This window comes from Panulirus ornatus, chromosome 11 (assembly GCF_036320965.1).
Source record: "Panulirus ornatus isolate Po-2019 chromosome 11, ASM3632096v1, whole genome shotgun sequence".
Taxonomy (NCBI): domain Eukaryota; kingdom Metazoa; phylum Arthropoda; class Malacostraca; order Decapoda; family Palinuridae; genus Panulirus; species Panulirus ornatus.
The window spans coordinates 4,500,073-4,521,807 of NC_092234.1; the positions used below are offsets into that span (position 1 = coordinate 4,500,073).

At 42.5% G+C, this 21,735-nt stretch overlaps 3 protein-coding genes across 4 annotated transcripts; 2 read left to right on the plus strand and 1 right to left on the minus strand.

Moving 5' to 3' along the window:
• Nucleotides 1-1,116: 1,116 nt before the first annotated feature.
• LOC139751227 (C-type lectin domain family 4 member E-like) lies at nt 1,117-2,833 on the plus strand. Of its 2 annotated transcripts, XM_071666437.1 has the most exons (4): nt 1,129-1,330; nt 1,595-1,768; nt 2,096-2,214; nt 2,574-2,833. In XM_071666437.1, the coding sequence occupies exons 1-4, from the start codon at nt 1,273-1,275 to the stop codon at nt 2,715-2,717; spliced, it is 495 nt and encodes a 164-aa protein (XP_071522538.1). In that variant the 5' UTR covers nt 1,129-1,272; the 3' UTR covers nt 2,718-2,833. The 2 variants fall into 2 exon arrangements, with proteins under 2 accessions (XP_071522539.1, XP_071522538.1); XM_071666438.1 differs by lacking the exon at nt 1,595-1,768 and having other exon boundaries at nt 1,117-1,330.
• A 365-nt stretch (nt 2,834-3,198) lies between these two features.
• LOC139751226 (perlucin-like) lies at nt 3,199-7,098 on the minus strand. Its single transcript, XM_071666435.1, has 4 exons — nt 6,941-7,098; nt 5,090-5,314; nt 4,598-4,716; nt 3,199-4,036 (listed from the first exon to the last, which is right to left on the minus strand). The coding sequence occupies exons 1-4, from the start codon at nt 7,029-7,031 to the stop codon at nt 3,857-3,859; spliced, it is 615 nt and encodes a 204-aa protein (XP_071522536.1). The 5' UTR covers nt 7,032-7,098; the 3' UTR covers nt 3,199-3,856.
• Nucleotides 7,099-12,754: 5,656 nt separating this feature from the next.
• jhamt (juvenile hormone acid methyltransferase) lies at nt 12,755-19,935 on the plus strand. The gene is made up of 6 exons (XM_071666192.1): nt 12,755-12,931; nt 13,787-13,923; nt 14,965-15,152; nt 16,167-16,340; nt 16,936-17,083; nt 17,909-19,935. Exons 2-6 carry the CDS (start codon nt 13,788-13,790, stop codon nt 18,076-18,078), a joined length of 816 nt encoding a protein of 271 aa, XP_071522293.1. The 5' UTR covers nt 12,755-12,931; nt 13,787; the 3' UTR covers nt 18,079-19,935.
• The last annotated feature ends 1,800 nt before the right edge of the window (nt 19,936-21,735 follow it).

The following is a 21,735-nucleotide window of genomic DNA, read 5'->3' on the forward strand; positions in this document are numbered from 1 at the left end:
TATGTTTCGAAGCAAAATGTCTGAAAACGAAACATCTCGAGGCAGAATGTGTGAAGGTAACGTGACCACCAGCCATGCCCAGGCACTAACTCAACGACTCCAGTGAATTGCCTTTTTTGTCACTCACCTCGTGAGAACTGACCACCTCGCCATGGGTTGTAATGAGAAACTAATCCTTACGGCTCTGCGGCCGAACTACAAGGCAGGAGAGGGCTATCCCACAAGTGCCCAGGGGAGCAGTAATCCTGGCTAACCCAAGATGAAATCTGACCAGATTACTAAGAATATGATTGTGAGAGAAGATAAAGAGGAGGAGATGGGGAGGGAGGAAGGGGAGGAGGAGAAATGTTTGTGAGGTGGCGAAGGCTTTGCTCTCTCTCTCTCTCTCTCTCTCTCTCTCTCTCTCTCTCTCTCTCTCTCTCTCTCTCTCTCTCTCTCTCTCTCTCTCTCTCACTTATTCTGGCAATTTCTCATATTCATAAGAACAACAAGTAGATTTTGTTCAGTGATTAAGACCCCAGGTCAGTCAGTAGAGCGTAGCGTAGGTAAACAGTTTTGTGATACACGGACATTTGTATATAATATGATGTCGGATCTTATTCAACATTTGACGTCTAGATCCTACACGAAGGTGAAAAGAATAAAGTTTATAAGTCTCAGGCCATATCGTATGTAAGACCAGGTCAGACTGTATGATGATGATTGAAGTTAAACTGGACAGTCTGTGATGATGTCAGGCCAGACTGTTTGTGATGATGTCTAATCAAGCAATGTGTGTGTGTGTGTGTGTGTGTGTGTGTGTGTGTGTGTGTGTGTGATGTCAAGGCGAAACCTGACGATCTAAGTTCATCATTATCTGGCCTTCTCAGGAAACACGTGTTCTCTCCCAGGATTATCAGCGCAGGAGATGGACCGTACCTGGGAAAGAGAGAGAGAAAGAGCTCACATGAGACCATGTCTTCACAGTAACTCAGTTATATGATTCAGGAGAAAAAAAAATATCCTTTGGAGATAAGCATTATCTACGTCGTCCTGGAATTTATATAGTTGATATCAGGTTTAGGACAAGTTTAGATCATGTAGCGCCTGTGTAGTGGCTGGTTAGGAGGATAGTGAGATAGTATGAGATAAGACTGACTGATACCAACTTTCAAGTCTCTTCCTCTGCCAGGCCTTCGTCGGCCTCAGACAGCGGTGTCAGGGGTTTCAGTGCCACACCAGCAGTGTCTCTGCAGTGCCACACGTACTGTCTGCCTCGCCGTCTTCCCTCATATGGCACACAAGATGAGGTGCCTATTGTTAGCTGCGTTTACCTTGGTGGCCACCAGAGGTAAGGTCCCTCACTCTTATATGGGATTCAATTAACTGTTCAAATATAGGACACCTTTTGATGGGCTTCCTACAGCTTCCGGGGCTGCGCTCCATGCTGAATCAAGGAAAGATTATATATATATATATATATATATATATATATATATATATATATATATATATATATATATATATATATATATATATATATATATATATATATATAGAGAGAGAGAGAGAGAGAGAGAGAGAGAGAGAGAGCTAAGCACACGTCCTTCTGCAGCACTGTGTCCGGAGCCGTACGAGGCGGTGAAGAGCAAGTGTTACTACCTGGAGCTGGAGGAACCCCGACAGTGGGACGAGGCCAGGACCCGCTGCCAGGAGCTGGACGGGGACCTGGCAGTCATCCATACCTGTGACGACCTGGGTGACCTGGTCAGGCACATCCACATGAGTCGTGAGTCTCTCCTTGTCTCTTCTCTCTCTCTCTCTCTCTCTCTCTCTCTCTCTCTCTCTCTCTCTCTCTCTCTCTCTCTCTCTCTCTCTCTCTCTCTCTCTCTGTCTCTCTCTCGTCAGCTACACAGGTCAGGAAACTGTCTTCTACCAGGTCACTTGGTCATAGACCATCATATCTAAACCCATGGAACTCCCACGTCCCCTGTAGCGCCATGAATCTACCATATGATCCTACGTCTGTTCCACATCACTGCCATGTCTGTTCCACATCTTGCCATGCCGTCTGTGTCCCGTCTTGCCATGACTGTCTCACCGTCTCTGTTGACAGAGGAGGAAGCGCCATTTAACTTCTCCTTCTTCGTGGGCGGGACGGATCGAGGCGACGAAGGTGCCTGGTATTGGGTGGATGGTACACCCATGAACATGGGTCTCCCATACTGGGGTCAGGTAGGTCCTGCAGGACTCCCCCATGTTGGTCCTTGTTCAGCGTGTGTTTGTCTGAACAAGAACAGATAATATTCTAAACACACATATCATGCTATAACTCATCTGCTCACAGCTAATAGGTTCAAGTCCCCATTAAATCCCTTTCGTTTAACACAGTAGTTAAGTGTACCTTGAATTTTGTCTTTTAATGATATAGCACTATACAGAATTTACCTCCACAGGGAATTTAGTCATTTAACAACATAGCACCATATAGAATTGGCCTCCACAGTACCGTTTCCCTGTCTATATGTTTGGGATCATCTAAGTCTTCAGGCAAAGGCGAATCTAATCCTAATATGACCCCTCCCTGTCTCCAGACGGACGGTGTGCACGAGCCATCTGGTGGCGAGGAGCAGAACTGTGCTGAGCTTAACAAGAATAATCGCTATTACATACACGACGGAGAGTGTGAGAAGTACGCCTTCGCCCTGTGTCAGTACGGTGTAGTGGCCAAGCTCTGAACCTGAGATGGTGTGTGTGTGTGTGTGTGTGTGTGTGTTGAAGTAGCCGGGCAAGCCAATTTCTTGAGGATAGTTCAAATGTTAAAATCATCACCATAATAAATCTATGAACTTCATTAATCCTTTGATTAACCAAAGAGACAAAGTCTTTCATGAGACGAAACTGGTCAGGTACATGTAATATGACAAGAATTCTTAGGTTTAGCTGTCGACCACTAGGAAAACCACTGTGGTATTTAGTGATCAGAGAACAGTACTGTGTATTGGTGATTATATTGTTCATATCATTATATCCGTCATTATCTGGGTTGTGGAAAGGACAGCTGTAATTGCTGGGTTTTTTTTCTCATCTAATATAAACCTCTGTAGTATCATGAAGTATTGTTCTCTGTGAAATAAATGATTTTCTGCAAGTTGGTTATTACAGGGTATGCCATTATCAAAGATATAGTTATCATCTGATGTGTTTATTTAAAGAATCTTTTGCATCAAAACCATTTTATTATCACTCTGACCTTACTGTATGACCTTACTGTATGACCTTACTGTATGACCTTACTGTATAATACAGCTATTTACAATGGTTCAGGTCCGTGTCATTCTCCCTCCTGTGTTTAAGTAAATGTTAGCAATGAATAAATTCCTGATGCAGACTTTAATATGTGTGAGGTTCATAACAATTACCTTCAACACATTTTCGTAGTGATTGATGGGGAGGAAAAAATATTCCTAAATTATATTCTACATATTGGAAGAACATTGTCATAAATATGTTGATTCCATTACATACACCACCGACCTTACCTCTGAGATTATAATGTGATAACATTGTAAATGTCGTCCATACTGGAGGTAGAAGCCTCTTTCACTGCTTAATTCATTTGTCATCGAAAACCAGAATGAAAGTTAATTTGATGACATAATTTGTCCCCCTATGACTTCTTTGTTTCTTATAAGACGTCCAACACTCAGTAACTCTGTATGTTGATCTTACAACTTCTTCCATCGGTGAAAAGATTTTATGAAACCTGTCCTCCCTACTGTATTATAGCTTTCGTCTCCCCCCTTTTTTTCTTTTTCTAGGATATTGTCCCCCAAGATATTATTGTTTCTTCACTTCCGTCTATCTGCAGAGGTCATCAGTCACGTGACTTGAGGTCAGGTGAGCCGTCCAGTACACGTAGGGTGTTCACACCGAACTCACACAGCGGGTAACCGCTCATCTCACACACGCCGTCGTGGATGTAATATCGGTCGTCTCGGTTAAGGCTGGCGCAGTTCTGTTCGAGGCCGCCAGAGGGCTCGTGGTTCTCGCCAGCCTGTCAAAGATGGACGCAAGTAAATGGAAATGAACGAATAACAGACAAATAACATGAACCATTGAGAGATCCCTTTCACCAAGAAATATAAACAAAAATTCTCCCCTCATGTATTATCTCTTTCCAAACGTAGACACAGAGGAAGGGGAATTAAGAGAGGATATATTTCTTCGAAGGCTCAGTCTTGACGCTACTTCGTTCACGTGGGAAAGAAGGCAGCATTTTGCCTAACTCCTCAGTTGGACGCTGACAATAACAGTCAACTGAACCTTTGAGGAAATACCTCCTCACTTGGCTCTTTCTTCTGTTTCCAGTTTTCAAATGTGATAATAAAGAAAGGGAGGATTTCATACTCCCTCCCCACCCACACTCCCGCTGATCTGAGTCGTCTTCTACAATCTTCAGGAGCAAAAGAGGAGAGAAATCCCTCCTTGGTTCATATAGAAATAGAAATCCCTCCTTAGTCTCTACAGAAATCCTCCGCTTAGGTCCTGTGGATACAGAAATCGCCTTGGCTCGGTTCCTGTAGATATCTGAAGCTAGACAGATGAGTCTGCTCACCTCACCCCAGAATGGAACACCCATAGCCATAGGGACTCCGTCAATCCAGTACCACGATCCCTCATCACCCAGGTCTGTGCCGCCTACCCAGTACGACCATCGCTCTGGGACCTCCTGACCTGTTGGGAGAGAGAGAGAGAGTCGTCCGATGACCTGTGACCTGATCCTGGAAGGTGTTGCTCTTCCAGTATAAGAAAACGTGTATATCTGTTAGTTTCTCGAGGATATATGATAGATGTGGATATATCTGATATAATCCAGAGTTATACTTAAGTATATAAGACACTATACCCGGCCATCTTGCTCTAGGCACGACACTTGAGCACGACAGGACGACTCCTTGAGCCAGACTCTGGGACCCTTAGGTCTAATGGCCTTAATAGTCTGGTCTTTGACCAGACTACTATAACCAAAGGTCATATCGTCGTGCTCAAGGGTCACTCTCTTGTCCTCAAAGGTCGTACCGTCATGCAAGACGACCCTTGGCCTCACCCGTCATGTGGATGTGCCTGACCAAGACGCCGAAGTGGTCACAGGTGTGTATAACAGCCAAGTCCCCTCCAAACCTCTGGCAGTACTGACGACCCTCGGACCAAGAGGTCGTCACGTTGAGGACGAAGTAATAGCAGTACGACCCGACATTTTGATAGGGTTCTGGACACTGGCCAGGTTGATGCGTTGTGGCCAACTGGGCACTTGGCCCGCCGCATCCCGTACCTGGCAAGGATCAACGATGAAGACCATGCATCATGATGGGGTTGAAGACACTAATTATGTGAGGTAAACTAATTAGGGACACTAATCATCTAAGGTAAACTAATCAGGGATACTAATCATATAAGGTAAACTAATTAGTGAAACTAGGGGAATTTAACCATTAACTAAGTAAAGGGTAATTCGTAATAGCATTACTTATGTATGAGGAAGTAATTAGGGCCTCTGATTAAGTAAGAGGAGACAATTATGTTGTGGGGTTAATTATAATTCTTGGCATATCAGACATAGTAGAAGTTCCCTAACAACAATAACATTTTATAAAACTAAATAACAAGTACACAACCACAATGTAATTACCACAATGTGATGCCCAACGTAAACCTGCCATTCAATCTTTGACCTTTGCTGACCCAGGTTGAGCTAACCCCACTCAGCTGATGACCTTTGACCTCTCTTAAAATTAAGCCGAAGAATAAGTGGAATAAATCAATAAGTGTTAATACTTCAAGATAAACCAGGATCACTGTGAAATGCATCCAGATGGAATGAATAATAATGATAATGATAATAACAACAACAACAACAACAACAACAACAACAACAACAACAATGATAATAATAATAATAATAATAATAATAATAATAATAATAATAATAATAATAATAATAATAATAATAATAATAACCATAATGATAATAATAATTATAATAATAAAGCTAGGTATCTAACATAGCACAAGATCTTCCACAAAGATGCTGGTGCATAGCCTTGTATGGTTTTCAAACTGTGTTGCTCTGTTATCAGATGTTTACAAGTTGTTAACTTTGTACCCAGTGTTGGAGTAAGATAACCATGTAAGTCCTGCCATCTGTTGCCCTATGAGGAATGGCCACCCAGATCTGCATCCTTCTCGTTATGTGTTAACTCCAGTGGTGCAGTGGTTCGCCACTAATTCATGCTCACAGGGACGAGCCACTGCACCACTGGGGTTAACACATAACGAGAAGGATGCAGATCTGGGTGGCCATTCCTCATAGGGCAACAGATGGCAGGACTTACATGGTTATCTTACTCCAACACTGGGTACAAAGATAACAACTTGTAAACATCTGATAACAGAGCAACACAGTTTGAAAACCATACAAGGTTATATATATATATATATATATATATATATATATATATATATATATATATATATATATATATATATATATATATATATATATATATATATATATATATATATATATATATATATATATATATATATATATATATATATATATATATATATATATATATATATATATATATATATATATATATATATATATATATATATATATATATATATATATATATATATATATATATATATATATATATATATATATATATATATATATATATATATATATATATATATATATATATATATATATATATATATATATATATATATATATATATATATATATATATATATATACTGTCGTGTGTTGACTTTACGTTTAGTTAACGAACCTTTAAGTTATAAATGGAACGAGAAGAAACACAGAAGCCTGTCCCCAGCACCGCTAGTGTCTTGTGTCTGTTGAGGGAGAATGTTCTTCGTCTCTTACCTCGCACTGTGGAGAGCACCACCTGCAGGAGGAGGGCGAAGCAGGAGACTGCTCTCATGGCGTCCAGGGTGAAGCAGGAGACTGCTCTCATGGCGTCCTGTACCGAGGTTGCTGGAAGAGATAATGGGCGAGTGTGTGTGTGTCTTGCACCCCCACGTCTGGCACACACACATACACACACGGTGGGTGGACCCTACCCACCGTATGTGTGTGTGTGTGTGTGTGTGTGTGTGTGTGTGTGTGTGTGTGTGTGTGTGTGTGAAAGACAATCAGAGGCAGATGTAAGATAAGCTGTCGGACCTCAGCGTCGCTAGAGGTTTGTGAGAATCAGGCTTCGATACCCAGGTGTTGGTCTTACACACATACTCGGAATATCTGGCTCCTGAGGAGTTACTGAGGCTATAAATGTACAATGTAATGTTTGTGTGTGTACGGGTACAGTGTTCTCTGGGTTTCAAATCGGTAAAGTCGATTTGCGAAGATGTGAGGAACTTGTGGATGGTTAGTTAGTTATATGGGCTGTAGACCCGCCAATTACCATGGTTATCAAGGCCATCGTGAACTTCAAGTTAGAACTGCTAGTTAAAAGAAAAGAATTTTATTCATAGAATAAATGATATCGGCTTCTATAAGACACTCCCAGCGTTTTTGGATCAGATTTTATAATATTGATTTTGTAGAGTTTTCGAGGCAGCCTGCTGGATATGGCTGGGTCCAGCACCTTTATATCATTACAGGACTCCACTGTAGTGTTTAAGAATTTAAGAGAAAGATATGAGTAAGATATAAAAAGAAATATGAGTAGAAATAGACTCATAGCACCATAGTATCTATAGTTACCCATAAAGTTTATTAATTTCTCTGTGGATCAAATCGTGAAAGAAAACGTGATATATCTGCCGGATACTATCATAGCTGGAGCACTTTCTTGCTCCACGAACGACTATGTGTTGGAGTTTATTACCTGCTTTTGTCACTCCTTCTTCGTATAAACTCTTCATTTATGAGAGTCGTTTCTACAAACACCTGCTGAGCCATGATTAATTTCATATCCTCTCACGTTATCTACTTCGCTCGAGATGACCTTTGACTGGGGTGGGGACCCTTGACCTGGGTCATGATGGTCACGATGAAGGAGAAACGTTCCATCACACGTGTGTCCGCGTCACTAAGACAGATGGATACTATAACATATAGAATAGTTCTATCTCGTATAGATCCAGCAGGTTGGGGTAGGGGGCAAGTTGGAACTGCTGGACATTTGTCGAAAACGATAAGAAAATACAGGAAAATCAAGATTGTCCATAACATGTCATGGTGGATGTTGTTGTTGAAGATTATGATCAAGATTTGGGGTTTGGGTGTCACATTGTGGGTGACCTGACCTTTGTGACCCTCCTTAGTCATTACTGGGAGGGGGGGGGGGGGGTCAGGCTGGCTGTGGAGACGATTTAACCCCCTTCAGTACGACCATTTAATCCCTTGAGCACGACCATTTAATCCCTTGAGTACGACCATTTAATCCCTTGAGTACGACCATTTAATCCCTTGAGTACGACCATTCAATCCCTTGAGTACGACCATTTAATCCCTTGAGTACGACCATTTAATCCCTTGAGTGCGACCATTTAATCCTTTGAGGACGACACTTGAAGTCGTCGTATTTGAGGAAGGAGTAAAACTGATGAATCATGTAAAGTAAAGCAGATAATATTTTACGTGTCCTCTCTCTCTCTCTCTCTCTCTCTCTCTCTCTCTCTCTCTCTCTCTCTCTCTCTCTCTCTCTCTCTCTCTCTCTCTCTCTCTCTCTCTCTCTCTCTCATTTGTCTGATTTTGCTTATCTTTCCTGATAGTGTCCTGGATGGCTGGGAAATAAACAAATAGACTTTGATCAGTAACTGTCTTGGATAAATCTAAAATATTTCCTGTCTTAGTTTCTTTTTATCTTTTTTTTTCTTTTGCATTCTCATAACACACCACTTGTACATAAATGTTTTATATATAGATTATATATATATATATATATATATATATATATATATATATATATATATATATATATATATATATATATATATATATATATGAGAAAATGAAGTAATTTCCTAAAAGCATCAGAACAAGAATTTGAAAAATACGTTGGTTTGGGGTTTACGCCCATTAAGCTCTGCTGGATCCCGTCCAGGTCATTAGTTTTTCCGGAAGTTGAACCCTCACCTCTTAGTGTTAGAAGGTCATATGAGCAGTCAACCTGTTGATGGCCAAATGGGCTTAAATGGACTGTGGGTATTCAAGTGTCCACAGATCTCGCGTGAAGACAGAGTTATACAAACTCTTTCCTTTCTGTGTGGAAGGTGGAAAACGGGTGGGTGAGGGTAGATATGGTCAGAGATTTCGATATATATATATATATATATATATATATATAGATGAATAGCTGGGGAGAGAGAGAGAGAGAGAGAGAGAGAGAGAGAGACAGACAGACAGACAGACAGACAGACAGACAGACAGACAAACAGAGACAGAGATTAGACATGATCTTTGTCACGTCTTTATCACATCAGACATTTCTACCTTTCCACTTCATCTTCATGTTTCAGTAGCTTTCAGAATACACTCAGTGTACGCATACCTAGTACCCAATACAACAATGAAACCCACACTACACACACACACACACACACACACACACACACACACACACACACACACACACACACACACACACACACACACACACACACACACACACACCTGTTGTATACTACAAGAATCATCTTTCCCTCTTTCTTCGTCAAATGCCAAGAAGATGAGGACATCAAATCAACATGAGAAAATGTGTCATTCATTTAGTCTTTTACGTAACACTTAAAAGTTTCTGATGATGCGCATATCGTGTTATCATTCTCCGTTACCGTCCTGCTTCATGTAGCGCACCTCACCCCGCTCCTCACACCGAAGCTCTTCATTTCATTCGAGAATTTCACATTTCGAATCCCATGATGATGATGAAGAGTGGACTGCAATCCACCCAAACGTAATTAGTAGCCACCAGTTCATTAATTATTTTCAAGGATAATGGCGAGGAGGTAATTAGCCAGAAACGACTGTTGATAAAGAGACGAAGCAGCGCGTTCCCGATGAGGATTTTGGGTCTTGTGGAAACCTCCGGGAGAATACAGTGCTTAACAACGAGTGTAGCGCGAGAGAGATGGGAAATTGTGAACACTTGGTAAATACATTACCTAATTTCCTTCACAAATGTAAAGTGATCCTTGTCATCATTATGCAAGAAATATTACCACGATATCACTAAGAAAGAAACTGTTATCATCGCCATTCTCTCTCTCTCTCTCTCTCTCTCTCTCTCTCTCTCTCTCTCTCTCTCTCTCTCTCTCTCTCTCTCTCTCTCTCTCTCTCTCTGTGCGATTGCCTTCATCAATGCACTCGTCTGAGTTGTTCTCTTGTGAATCTCTGTCGACTGATAATTATCTTCCTAATCTCTCACCTGATTCTAAGTGGATTATTCTTATGCCATGTGTATGTTATACCCAATTATTCTCTGTCTGTATTTGTGAGTGTAATACATCACACTTTCGCCTTGTTATTTGCTTGTTTGTTGGTTCTGAGGATCAGCTCTGTTGGGTCTAGTAATTAACTGTTAGTTCTGGTGATGAACTGGGCACATCAGGGTTTTCGTTACCTTACCTCCTTGACTACGACAGTATGACCCTACAACAGAGGTCAAAGGTCACGTCACGTCCTATCTATAGGTCGTACCTTCGTGTTCCCATGCTCATGGCTCGTACCGTCATGCGCTAACAACACCCACAACCATCCCTGACCTTGGCGTGGTACAACACCAAAAGCATCAATTGTACAACACATTGTGAGCCTCCCCTTACAACGCCGTCTCCTCTCCTGCCCACCTACAACACAAGAGCACAACCAGCTGCAGCTGTGAACGCACATACATGCATTGCTTCTTCGGGGAGGCCATTATTAATGACCTTTTGGGGGTTTGTATCTTATCCTGTGGGCGAAATTACTGCGTCTCTGGGGTGTAAGTGTGTGGGGGGGGATGGGGGAAGAAAGATATGCGTCCTGTACTGGCTTACTGATTTGTGGTAATTAATTTCGCCTTTGGATGCAAACTTGGCGAACATTAAATCTATGATTGTAAAACTCAATTTCCATGAATGGTGTATTTCCTTTCTTTTATTTTCGTCTGGTTGTCTTGGTTGTGCCTAAATGCTTCGTCTGTGCTTGCCATGTTATGATCCCGGATCGTGTAGATTAATTACGCTTAATTATACCCTGAGATGTCATTAGGGTGATTAACGTTACTGACTTCAGGGTCATTAATGTCTATTATCAGGAAGGATGTAACGGCTTGATAGCCTGTCTGTCTCTAGATCACATGTTCTTGTCATCCGTGGCTGAATTGTAATGTAATCTAATGGAATCACGTGTGAAGGTAATTGGACTTACGGATGTAATTCTGACGAGGATAAGAGGAATAGATAATATGGAAAGATGTTATCTATCAGTATGATGTCTTATCTATAAATTCCATCTCGTACTGTAAAGTTTTCAGTGGCTGTTTATTTCCCATCTACTGCACACCTTGGATTATTTCCGCATACCATTCGAATCTGATTTGACTAAGAGACTCATAGTTAAGAGATTAGATTATCAAAAGCAGTTTTTCTATATACTTGAAAATCTACGACAAAATTTGGTAATGTTTATGGATGTTTCGATATTCACAATGTTTATATATATTTCATGTCTTGCCCATGTCATAGATATCTTTCTATCTACTTCTCTATCTATTGGTATAGAGTTAGACTACAGGACAATATTAGACCATATCAAACGTCTTACATTTCATTTCATTCATTCACTTTCCCCAAGGATGAATAAAAAGATGAAAAAAGGTATTGGATAGAAAAAAAGACATAATTATCATAAAGTGAAATGATTACTTATTAGAAATAATGTACAACATCATCTAATATTCTCTGTATCACGAGAAACAACGGAAAGACTGAATAAAATAAAACAGATGAAGGTTCCAATACCAAGTACTGAGAGCATTACTGAGAAAGCTAAAAGAACGCAGTGTATTCACAGCGGACACCGGATTAATCCGGCTTCTCTCTCTCTCTCTCCTACCTCAGCAGAACCCATCGAGAGTATTGTCCTGGGTACAATGGGCCGGGGGAGGGGGGGGGGGGGTCAGGCAAGACCATTGATCAACACTGTCCTTATGTGTCCGGGTGTAATGTATCCACACACACACACACACACACACACACACACACACACACACACACACACCTGAGGGAGTCCCAATTTCATTTAATGGTCTTATTATCTGATGTTCTCGACTTGGGGGATTTATAGTTTTTTTGAGATATTAATCTGTAATCAGACACTTGTCTCCATGCAATAACTATAGGTAATTTGCATGACGTTAGTCTACATCTATGTGACACACTAAGCCAGTGTCTCCCTCACACACACAACACGCTCTTCTTACAGGAAGACAAACAAAAGTGTTTACGAACTTGAGGCGTACGACATACAAGCAAACACAAGTGGTGCTCCTCTGGGCAACATCTTTGGTCCCTATTCATTTGATCATCGGCTCACCATCTATTTATAAAGCGGCGCAGGACTATCTACCTACATTGTTGGAGAATTGTTTCTATTCCCGAAACACAAAGAGACTTAGAACAATAGAGGGCGTCATAGAAGCTTCTCTCTGCCCATATATAAGGGTATGAGAGGTGCCTTATGCTTAGCAGTGTGTGAGCTGTGGTACCTCCTGGGCTAATATCTCGTTGGGAGACACATCTCTTTACGAGACCAGCAACTGACTCGCTCGTTTGCTGTGTCTCTGTCTCTGTCTCTCTCTTTCTCGACTTGTCTCTCATCGGATTGGATTTCTTCAAGCTCAGAGATTATACTCATCCACACAGTAAGGTAAATATTGATTCGTTCGTCTCAAGTTTCATTTACGTTCATTCATCTTCCTCATCTCACTCATTTCCACTGGTTCATCTGTCAAGGAAATGGTAATGATGGAGTATAATAGACATGGATTATGTTTGTGAGGATTATAAAGGAAGGTTTTGGAAAGCTATCTCATTCCTTAATGACCTCGTGACCCGGTAATCTGATGACCTGGTGACCCGGTAATCTGATGACCTGGTGACCCGGTAATCTAGTGACCTGGTGACCCGGTAATCTGATGACCTCGTGACCCGGTAATCTGATGACCTCGTGACCCGGTAATCTGATGACCTGGTGACCCGGTAATCTGATGACCTGGTGACCCGGTTATCTAGTGACCTGGTGAAAAGATTCTTGATTTGACCTGGTAAAATTGCTTAAGGTTTTTATCATTCATGATTTTCTGACCATAGATGATTTGGTGACCTGAAGTCTTAGAGACCTGATAGTGACTGAGACGTAATGAGTGGCTGACCTGATGCTGGTGTAGACCTGATACACTGATAAGTTAATAGTGTCTTCATTTCCTAGATCTTTAAGAGGCTAATCACCAAAGGGACTGGCAATTCGTGACCCTGTCATATATGATAACTATGACCATGTTGTGATGTGATGACCTCTTGGTCACCTACTGACCTATGAGTGACCTGATCATGATGACCCCCAGGTAATGACCTGAAGACATCTTTTCAATGACCTGTGGAAACTTAACATGGTGACCTGACATAATGATATCCACTTCTCTCTCTCCCCCACCACACCTTACATGACTCGTCCTGCTCCCTGGTGACCTGTCGTGACCTCTTCTGTCTTGACCTCCGTCAGGATGGAGGATGCCCAGCTGTACGCGTCGGCCAATGCCATGCAGAAGCGTGATGCTCTTCTGGTACTGACGGAATTCCTGCCTCAAATGGCGTGGCAGGAGGAAGGGGAGATGATTCTGGACATTGGCTGTGGCTCTGGTGAGTAAAATGAAAGGTAGATAAGGGAGTTTAAGGGGGGTGTTTAGGGGAAGGGGGTGTTAGTGGAAGGGGGTTTTAGGGGAAGGGGGTTTTAGGGGAAGGGGGTTTTAGGGGAAGGGGGTTTTAGGGAAAGGGGGTTTTAGGGGAAGGGGGTTTTAGGGAAAGGGGGTTTAAAAGGGGGTTTTAGGGGAAGGGGGTGATAGGGGAAGGGAGTTTTAAGGGAAAGGGGTTTTAGGGGAAGGGGGTTTTTAGGGAAAGGGGTTTTAGGGGCACGGGGTTTTAAAGGGAAAGGGGTTTCCTTCTGGAGGTGTGGTGACGTTGGTGAAGGGCAGGGGTTGTTGTGAGGCGTGTGAGTGACGGGGGAGCTGACTCACTCACTCTCTATTTTTCTCATTCTCCCCCCTTGCCTCTCTCTCTCTCTCTCTCTCTCTCTCTCTCTCTCTCTCTCTCTCTCTCTCTCTCTCTCTCTCTCTCTCTCTCTCTCTCTCTCTCTCTCTCTCTAGCTATCTCCATCCATCTATCTGTTTAGCTATCTATCTATTTACCTATTTATCTATCTGCCTCTACGTCTATCTTCTCGTCTGCCTCAGTCTTTTTATATGTCCAAGACCGTCCTCAAGATAGTGACATGCTCGTCAGGGCTACAGAGGCGAAATGATGATGCTTAAGCGCAGGCAAACACGCCCTAATGATATCCTTCCCACTGCGTCTTTATCATTTTCCTGGTTGTCTGTTTATTTCTAATCACCATTTGACCTCTTGTTACCGTTGTGACGACGAGCGTTTGGTAATGTCACCTTCTTTCCTAACATCTTGTGACTTCTGGTGTTTATTTCAGCCTTGTGACCCCCATCCATGGGTTCATGACCTCTGTTTGACCTTTCATGTAATCCCTATAGGTTTTCTTATAACCTGTGAGTGACCTCATTACTCTAAGCACGTCTTGATCTTACATAAGCCTTGTTTGAACTCTGTAACACCCTCTGACCTCTGTTGACCTTTCTTTGACCTATGCCTATGTCACCTCCTGAACTCCTGCAGGTGACGTGACCCGGAACCTCCTGATGCCACTCCTTCCACGGGTGGAAAAGGTCACAGGGGTTGACCTCTCCCACGAGATGGTCAATTTCGCCTCGAAGACCTTCCAGCACAACTCACTGGCTTTCCAGCAACTGGACATTGAAAGGGTTATCCAGCCTCGCCAAGTGTTCCCTGAAGGTTTCACTAAGGTAGGTGGGAGGTCTGAGGATTCTCCTGACCTCTCATGACCTAATCCTCCACCTTTTTTTCTAATCTTTTCGTACCGTGCATGACCTATTCTATTGTGAAGTCCTCTGGATTTCCAAGGTCGCCCTCTGACCTACTCTGACCTTCTAACTTCCACTTGACTTATAGATACTTCTTTATGACCTATCTGTGACCTCTGCTTGACCTTCTTTGACCACTGAACTTCTGTGACCTTCCACATAAATGAGAATTGTACACAGTCAAATTATCAAAGCATTGGGGCACATAATGAAATTAGAATTGATGAAGAATAATCCAGACAAGATCTATTTTTTTCTCGTCAATGATTAAATCTAAAGGAAAATTGAACACGACATTTTTCATCTCAGTCTTCATTCCATTTCATCCAGCTTCCAGAACCTTAGATTTTGATTGGAATTAATAATGATAGATTAATGAATTTCCCTTAAAAATGTAGATTGTTTGAATTTTTCTTATACAATTTTTCAAATCGTTCATTTCAGGTGTGTTATTATTGTCCTCTTCATGAACAGAACATGTTCCATCAGCCATGAGTGACGTCACTATTTTGTTCTCTTCCATCATGGCTGACATCACCACCATGTTCCCTCCACCATCATGGCTGACATCACCACCATGTTCCCTCCACCATCATGGCTGACACCACCACCATGTTCCCTCCACCATCATGGCTGACACCACCACCATGTTCCCTCCACTATCATGGCTGACACCACCACCATATTCCCTCCACCATCATGGCTGACATCACCACCATGTTCCCTCCACCATCATGGCTGACATCACCACCATATTCCCTCCACCATCATGGCTGACATCACCACCATGTTCCCTCCACTATCATGGCTGACATCACCACCATGTTCCCTCCACTATCATGGCTGACACCATCACCATGTTCCCTCCTTTCCCTGACATCTATTTCCCTCCCTCCCTCAATCCCTCCTTGTCTAAGATTCCCTCCTCTGACCCAGGTCTTCTCCTTCTACTGCCTGCACTGGGTCAAAGGTCAGGAGAACTGCCTGACCAACATCTTCCAGCTGCTGCAGCCAGGTGGGGAGACCCTGCTCGTGTTCCTGGCTTCGAACCCTCTCTTTACCATGTACGAAATCATGAGCCAGAAGCCACAGTGGCAACAATACATGCAGGTAAACACGCGACTCTTCGTTTGTACCTGAAACTTTGACACATCAAAATGGTAATTGGATATGGTTATGGCCATCTTGTGTGATCTCATACTTAGGTAATGATATATCTTATCATATCTTATCGGTTAGAAACATTTAAAGAAATAGGTATGTGTGTCATATACCTAAGGGGAAATGAAATATAAGTTCCCAAGTGCACTTTCATGTAATAATCGCATCATCAGGGGAGATATAAGAGAGAAATATACCAATCAGTTGATAATCAAGTAAACTGAACTTGTAAAGATACAAATGTCATTCATAAATGTAATCTAAGATACAAAAAAAATGTAATCGAAAAATAATCTTACTGCACTTGTAAAGATAAAAAAAGTCATTCATAAATGTAATCTAAGATACAAAAAAAATGTAATCTGAAAATAATCTTACTGCACTTGTAAAGATAAAAAAGTAATTCATAAATGTAATCTAAGATACAAAAAATGTAATCGAAGAATAATCTTACTGCACTTGTAAAGATAAAAAAGTCATTCATAAATGTAATCTAAGATACAAAAAATGTAATCTGAAAATAATCTTTTCTTATCGACTGCAGGACGTCAGCAATTACATTCCGTCGTACCAGCACAAGACGGACCCTGTACAGGCTATGGTTGACGTCGCTGAGGATGTTGGTTTCGAAGTCCTCTCGTGTGAGGCGCCACAGTTTGAATTCGTTTTCGAAAACATTAACTACTTGAAGAGTAAGTTTAGCTTCGGTCTCTCCCTGTTCTCTAGAGCATCAGACACCTTGATGGTGTTTTCACTTTCCTTTCGACAAGTAGTGTGGTTTCTACCCTAGATCAGGTGCTTGAAATGGTCTCTAACTATGACCAGATACTTGGAATGGTCTCTCCCCAGAATGGGTCTCTCCCCAGTGATCAGGTACTGCAGTAGTTACTGGTGGTTTCTCCCCGCTGGGAGAGGTTTCTACTTTAACACATAGCAACTCACGTTAGAAACCATTTCCTGACGTTTCCCTCTCTGTGTTGGTCAAGGACGTTCTCCCCTCCATGTCCCCCTCACACTTGAGTCTCTCTCTCTCTCTCTCTCTCTCTCTCTCTCTCTCTCTCTCTCTCTCTCTCTCTCTCTCTCTCTCTCTCTCTCTCTCTCTCTCTCTCTCTCTCCACCATGTGTTACCACACGTAGTTTTCTCTACGTTTGGTGTGTAAATGATCGGTTGATCTCCCCCGTATGCAAATGGGTCCCATAATCAATTATACTGAGCACACACACACACACACACACACATACATACATACACACACACACACACACACACACACACACATACACACACATACACACACACACACACACACACACACACACACACACACACACACACACAAACACACAGAGGAGAGAGAGAGAGAGAGAGAGAGAGAGAGAGAGAGAGAGAGAGAGAGAGAGAGAGAGAGAGAGAGACCAATATTTTAATGGTTTACATAAACTTCCTTCAAGAAATGTATTTCAACTCTGACCTCTCACCTCTCGTGACCATGTCCCTGGCTGGCCACCGTCATCAGACGCCATCAAGGCTGTGAGCCCCTTCCTGAAGCGGCTCCCACAGGAGCAACGGGAGACCTTCCTGATGGAGTGCCTTCAGGAGTTGGCCAAGCTCAAGACGTGCAGGGATGACGGGAAGATGGCTGCTCGCTACCACCTCATGATCGCACACTTCCAGCGCCCCGAGTGAGGCGCACACACGTCGCACTGACCTAACTCTTCTCTGGACGGACGGAGGACGCAGACGTATCCTTCAGACGGACGGAGGATGCAGACGTATCCTTCAGACGGACGGAGGATGCAGGCGTATCCTTCGGATGGACGGAGGATGCAGACGTATCCCTCGGACGAACGGATGACGCAGACGTATCCCTCGGACGGACGGAGGATGCAGACGTATCCCTCGGACGAACGGATGACGCAGACGTATCCTTCGGACGGACGATGACGCAGACGTATCCCTCGAACGGACGGAGGACGCAGACGTATCCTTCGGACGGACGGAGGACGCAGACGTATCCTTCAGACGGACGGAGGACGCAGACGTATCCCTCGGATGGACGGAGGACGCAGACGTATCCCTCGAACGGACGGATGACGCAGACGTATCCTTCGGACGGACGGATGACGCAGACGTATCCCTCGGACGGACGGATGACGCAGACGTATCCTTCGGACGGACGGATGACGCAGACGTATCCCTCGAACGGACGGATGACGCAGACGCATCCCTCGGACGGGCGGATGACGTAGATGCATCCTTCGGATGGACGGATGACGCAGACGTAATCCTCGGACGGACGGATGACGCAGATGCATCCCTCGGACGGACGGACGACGTAGACGCATTCCACAGACGCATGCCAGACGCAAGACCTCGGGGTCCCTCTCTTCGTCGCAACGATGGCGCCCTCTTGCGACACAGACGTGTACTGATGGACGCACGACGGAGACGATACGCGCCGACAGACGGATGGCGTAGACGTAACGGCTGACGAATGACGGAGTTGAAAAGGTGAAAGAATGAATGAATGATCGAATAAAAGGAATGAAGGCGTGGTAGATGATCGACGCATAATGAATGAAGAGGATGGATGAACGGTGGATGAATGAAGGAAATCAGTGAATGATAGACACTGAAAGTGAATGAATCTATAGAATGAATGAAGTAAGAGATATGCTCGAGAATGAACAATGGTAGAACGAAAGAATGAATTTGCAGAATGAATGAAGTGAATAATCTGCTCGAGACTGAACAAGAGATGAATGAGGGAATGAACTTATACAATGAAGTAAGTCGATAATCTACTCGAAAGTTGATAATGGATGAATGAAGAAATGAACTCGTACGATGAATGAAATAAACTATATAAATGAGAATTGAAAATGGCCATAAACCTACATGGAGGGAAGGAGAGATGAAAAAATTGAATAAAAATGTGTATAGGGAAGCCAGCCAGATCTGTAAGAATGAAAGACAATGAAAGAATAAATGAAGTAAATAAAGATAAGTGAGACTGGTATAAGGTAAATGATAAAGAAAGAAGTAAAGACAAATATAAATAGGAAAAGAAGATACAAAATAACTACCATTATTCATCTTTGTACATTCACCAGACATTGTCAAAAACTTCTTGTAAAATCCTCATTATCCAGTGCATACAACCACTAAAAAATACAACTGATCATACGAATATGTTATTAACAACAGTTGTGAGTGTATCATTATCTAATCATTTTGTTTCATGTCATATTGTAAATTGCAACGTGGCTTTGGTCGGATTTAGTCTTTTGTTGTCTGAAGCTGCCAAGTGTAAGGTAGAAACAAAAATATATTATGGAGTGGTGTGAAAATCATCATTTGAGTGTGATAATGCAAATTATATATATGGAGTGGTCTGAAAATGATTTTCCCAGTGTATTGATGCCCACCTATATATATATACAACAATAGCTACTTTCCTAATAATATTGGCTTAACTTATGTAGGAAACGAACCTGAAATTTACTAATGTATCATTAGACCAATAAAACATTATGGATCTGATATGATTTGTATCTTTGATACGACCTTTGATAATGATGTTTCCCTCATCTTCCTGGCATTTCTCTATTAAAATGTAAGTAAAAACTTACACAAGGACGAATCTTTGCAAATGCTGGATATATATATGTATATCTTTTTTCTTTCAAACTATTCGCCATTTCCCGCATTAGCGAGGTAGCGTTAAGAACAGAGGACTGGGCCTTTGAGGGAATACCCTCACCTGGCCGAATTCTCTGTTCCTTCTTTAGGAAAATTAAAAGAAAAAAAAAAAAAAAAACGAGAGGGGAGGATTTCCAGCCCCCCGCTCCCATATATATATATATATATATATATATATATATATATATATATATATATATATATATATATATATATATATATATATATATATATATATATATATATATATATATATATATATATATATAAACTCTACCATTAGAAATGACTACAGTGTTGCCACACTGGGCACGGAGACAAGAAAAGTTCAAGGTCTGCCTGGTGTGGTTAAGGAGGCTGCAACACCGCCTTATGTGAGGTGATGTTGACCGCTGGGGACCAGATTGAGAAGCCTTATAGCCCCCCCCCCCCCCACACACACACACACACACACACACACACACACACACACACGGCGACTGGACCGGCCTTGTGCTCCTACCTTCTGGACGCGTAATGCCTTACCCCGCCATTCCCGCCGTTTATGTTTGATGTTTATTATTCGTGAAGGCGAGGGTTGCCCCCTGCTCTCCTGGCTGGCTGGCGTCCACGGTCGGCCCACTCCTAACCCTGGCCAGGGAATGAGATGAGATTAAAAGTGAACACAAGCGGATCATAGATCGCACGCTGGGAATGGGTTCCTAGATCGAAAGTTGGTGTTGGCACAAAGAGGGAAGAACGGCTAGGGCGAGTTTTAGATTGTAGATGCCAGACGTATGAGGATGCCTGCTTGTTACTTGAGGTGTGTAGATGTTATCGTACCGCGTTAATTCGATAATCCGTTGACGTTAAAGCTCTTGTGTGAACCAGTTCTATTATTTACTGTTTATCTTTATTGTAAGGATGTTTATTCTGTCCTCCATTGTGTGTGTGTGTGTGTGTGTGTGTGTGTGTGTGTGTGTGTGTGTGTCTGTGTGTGTCTGTGTGTGTCTGTGTGTGTCTGTGTGTGTGTGTGTGTGTGTGTGTGTGTGTGTCTGTGTGTGTCTGTGTGTGTCTGTGTGTGTGTGTGTGTGTGTGTGTGTGTGTGATACCTATTTGTGTATTTGGGGGGAAAAGGGATTTAAACCCGATGCTCTTCCCTCTTCTTAAAAACCATAGAAGGTTTACAAGGTTCGATCCTTTCTCTCCATATCTCCGTCCGTTGGTGGATTCCTTCCTTGCCAGATCCTGTCCGTTGAGAACCTCAGTCCTACAACAGCATTATGTCCACAACCCTTGTGTGGCCACACTTCCTGTAACGCTCCCTCTAATCTCAGAAAGCTCTCTCTCTCTCTCTCTCTCTCTCTCTCTCTCTCTCTCTCTCTCTCTCTCTCTCTCTCTCTCTCTCTCTCTCTCTCTCTGCTGGTTATTTTCTCGTAAGATTATCTTATCTATTCCCTCCTCCAGCCTCTCCATCTTTAGCCTTGGTTCTTTTCAATAGCATCGTTCCGTTCCGTCGAACACCCGGACATTTTATTGGTCCATTCCTCTTAGGTCGCGAGAGTGGTGAGCTGAAGACAATAGCTTCTTGAGCCAATATTTTCCCCAGTGCACTTCTCGTCTTTCATCTTCCCTTCTTACTAAGTCTGCGATTTCTCTTAT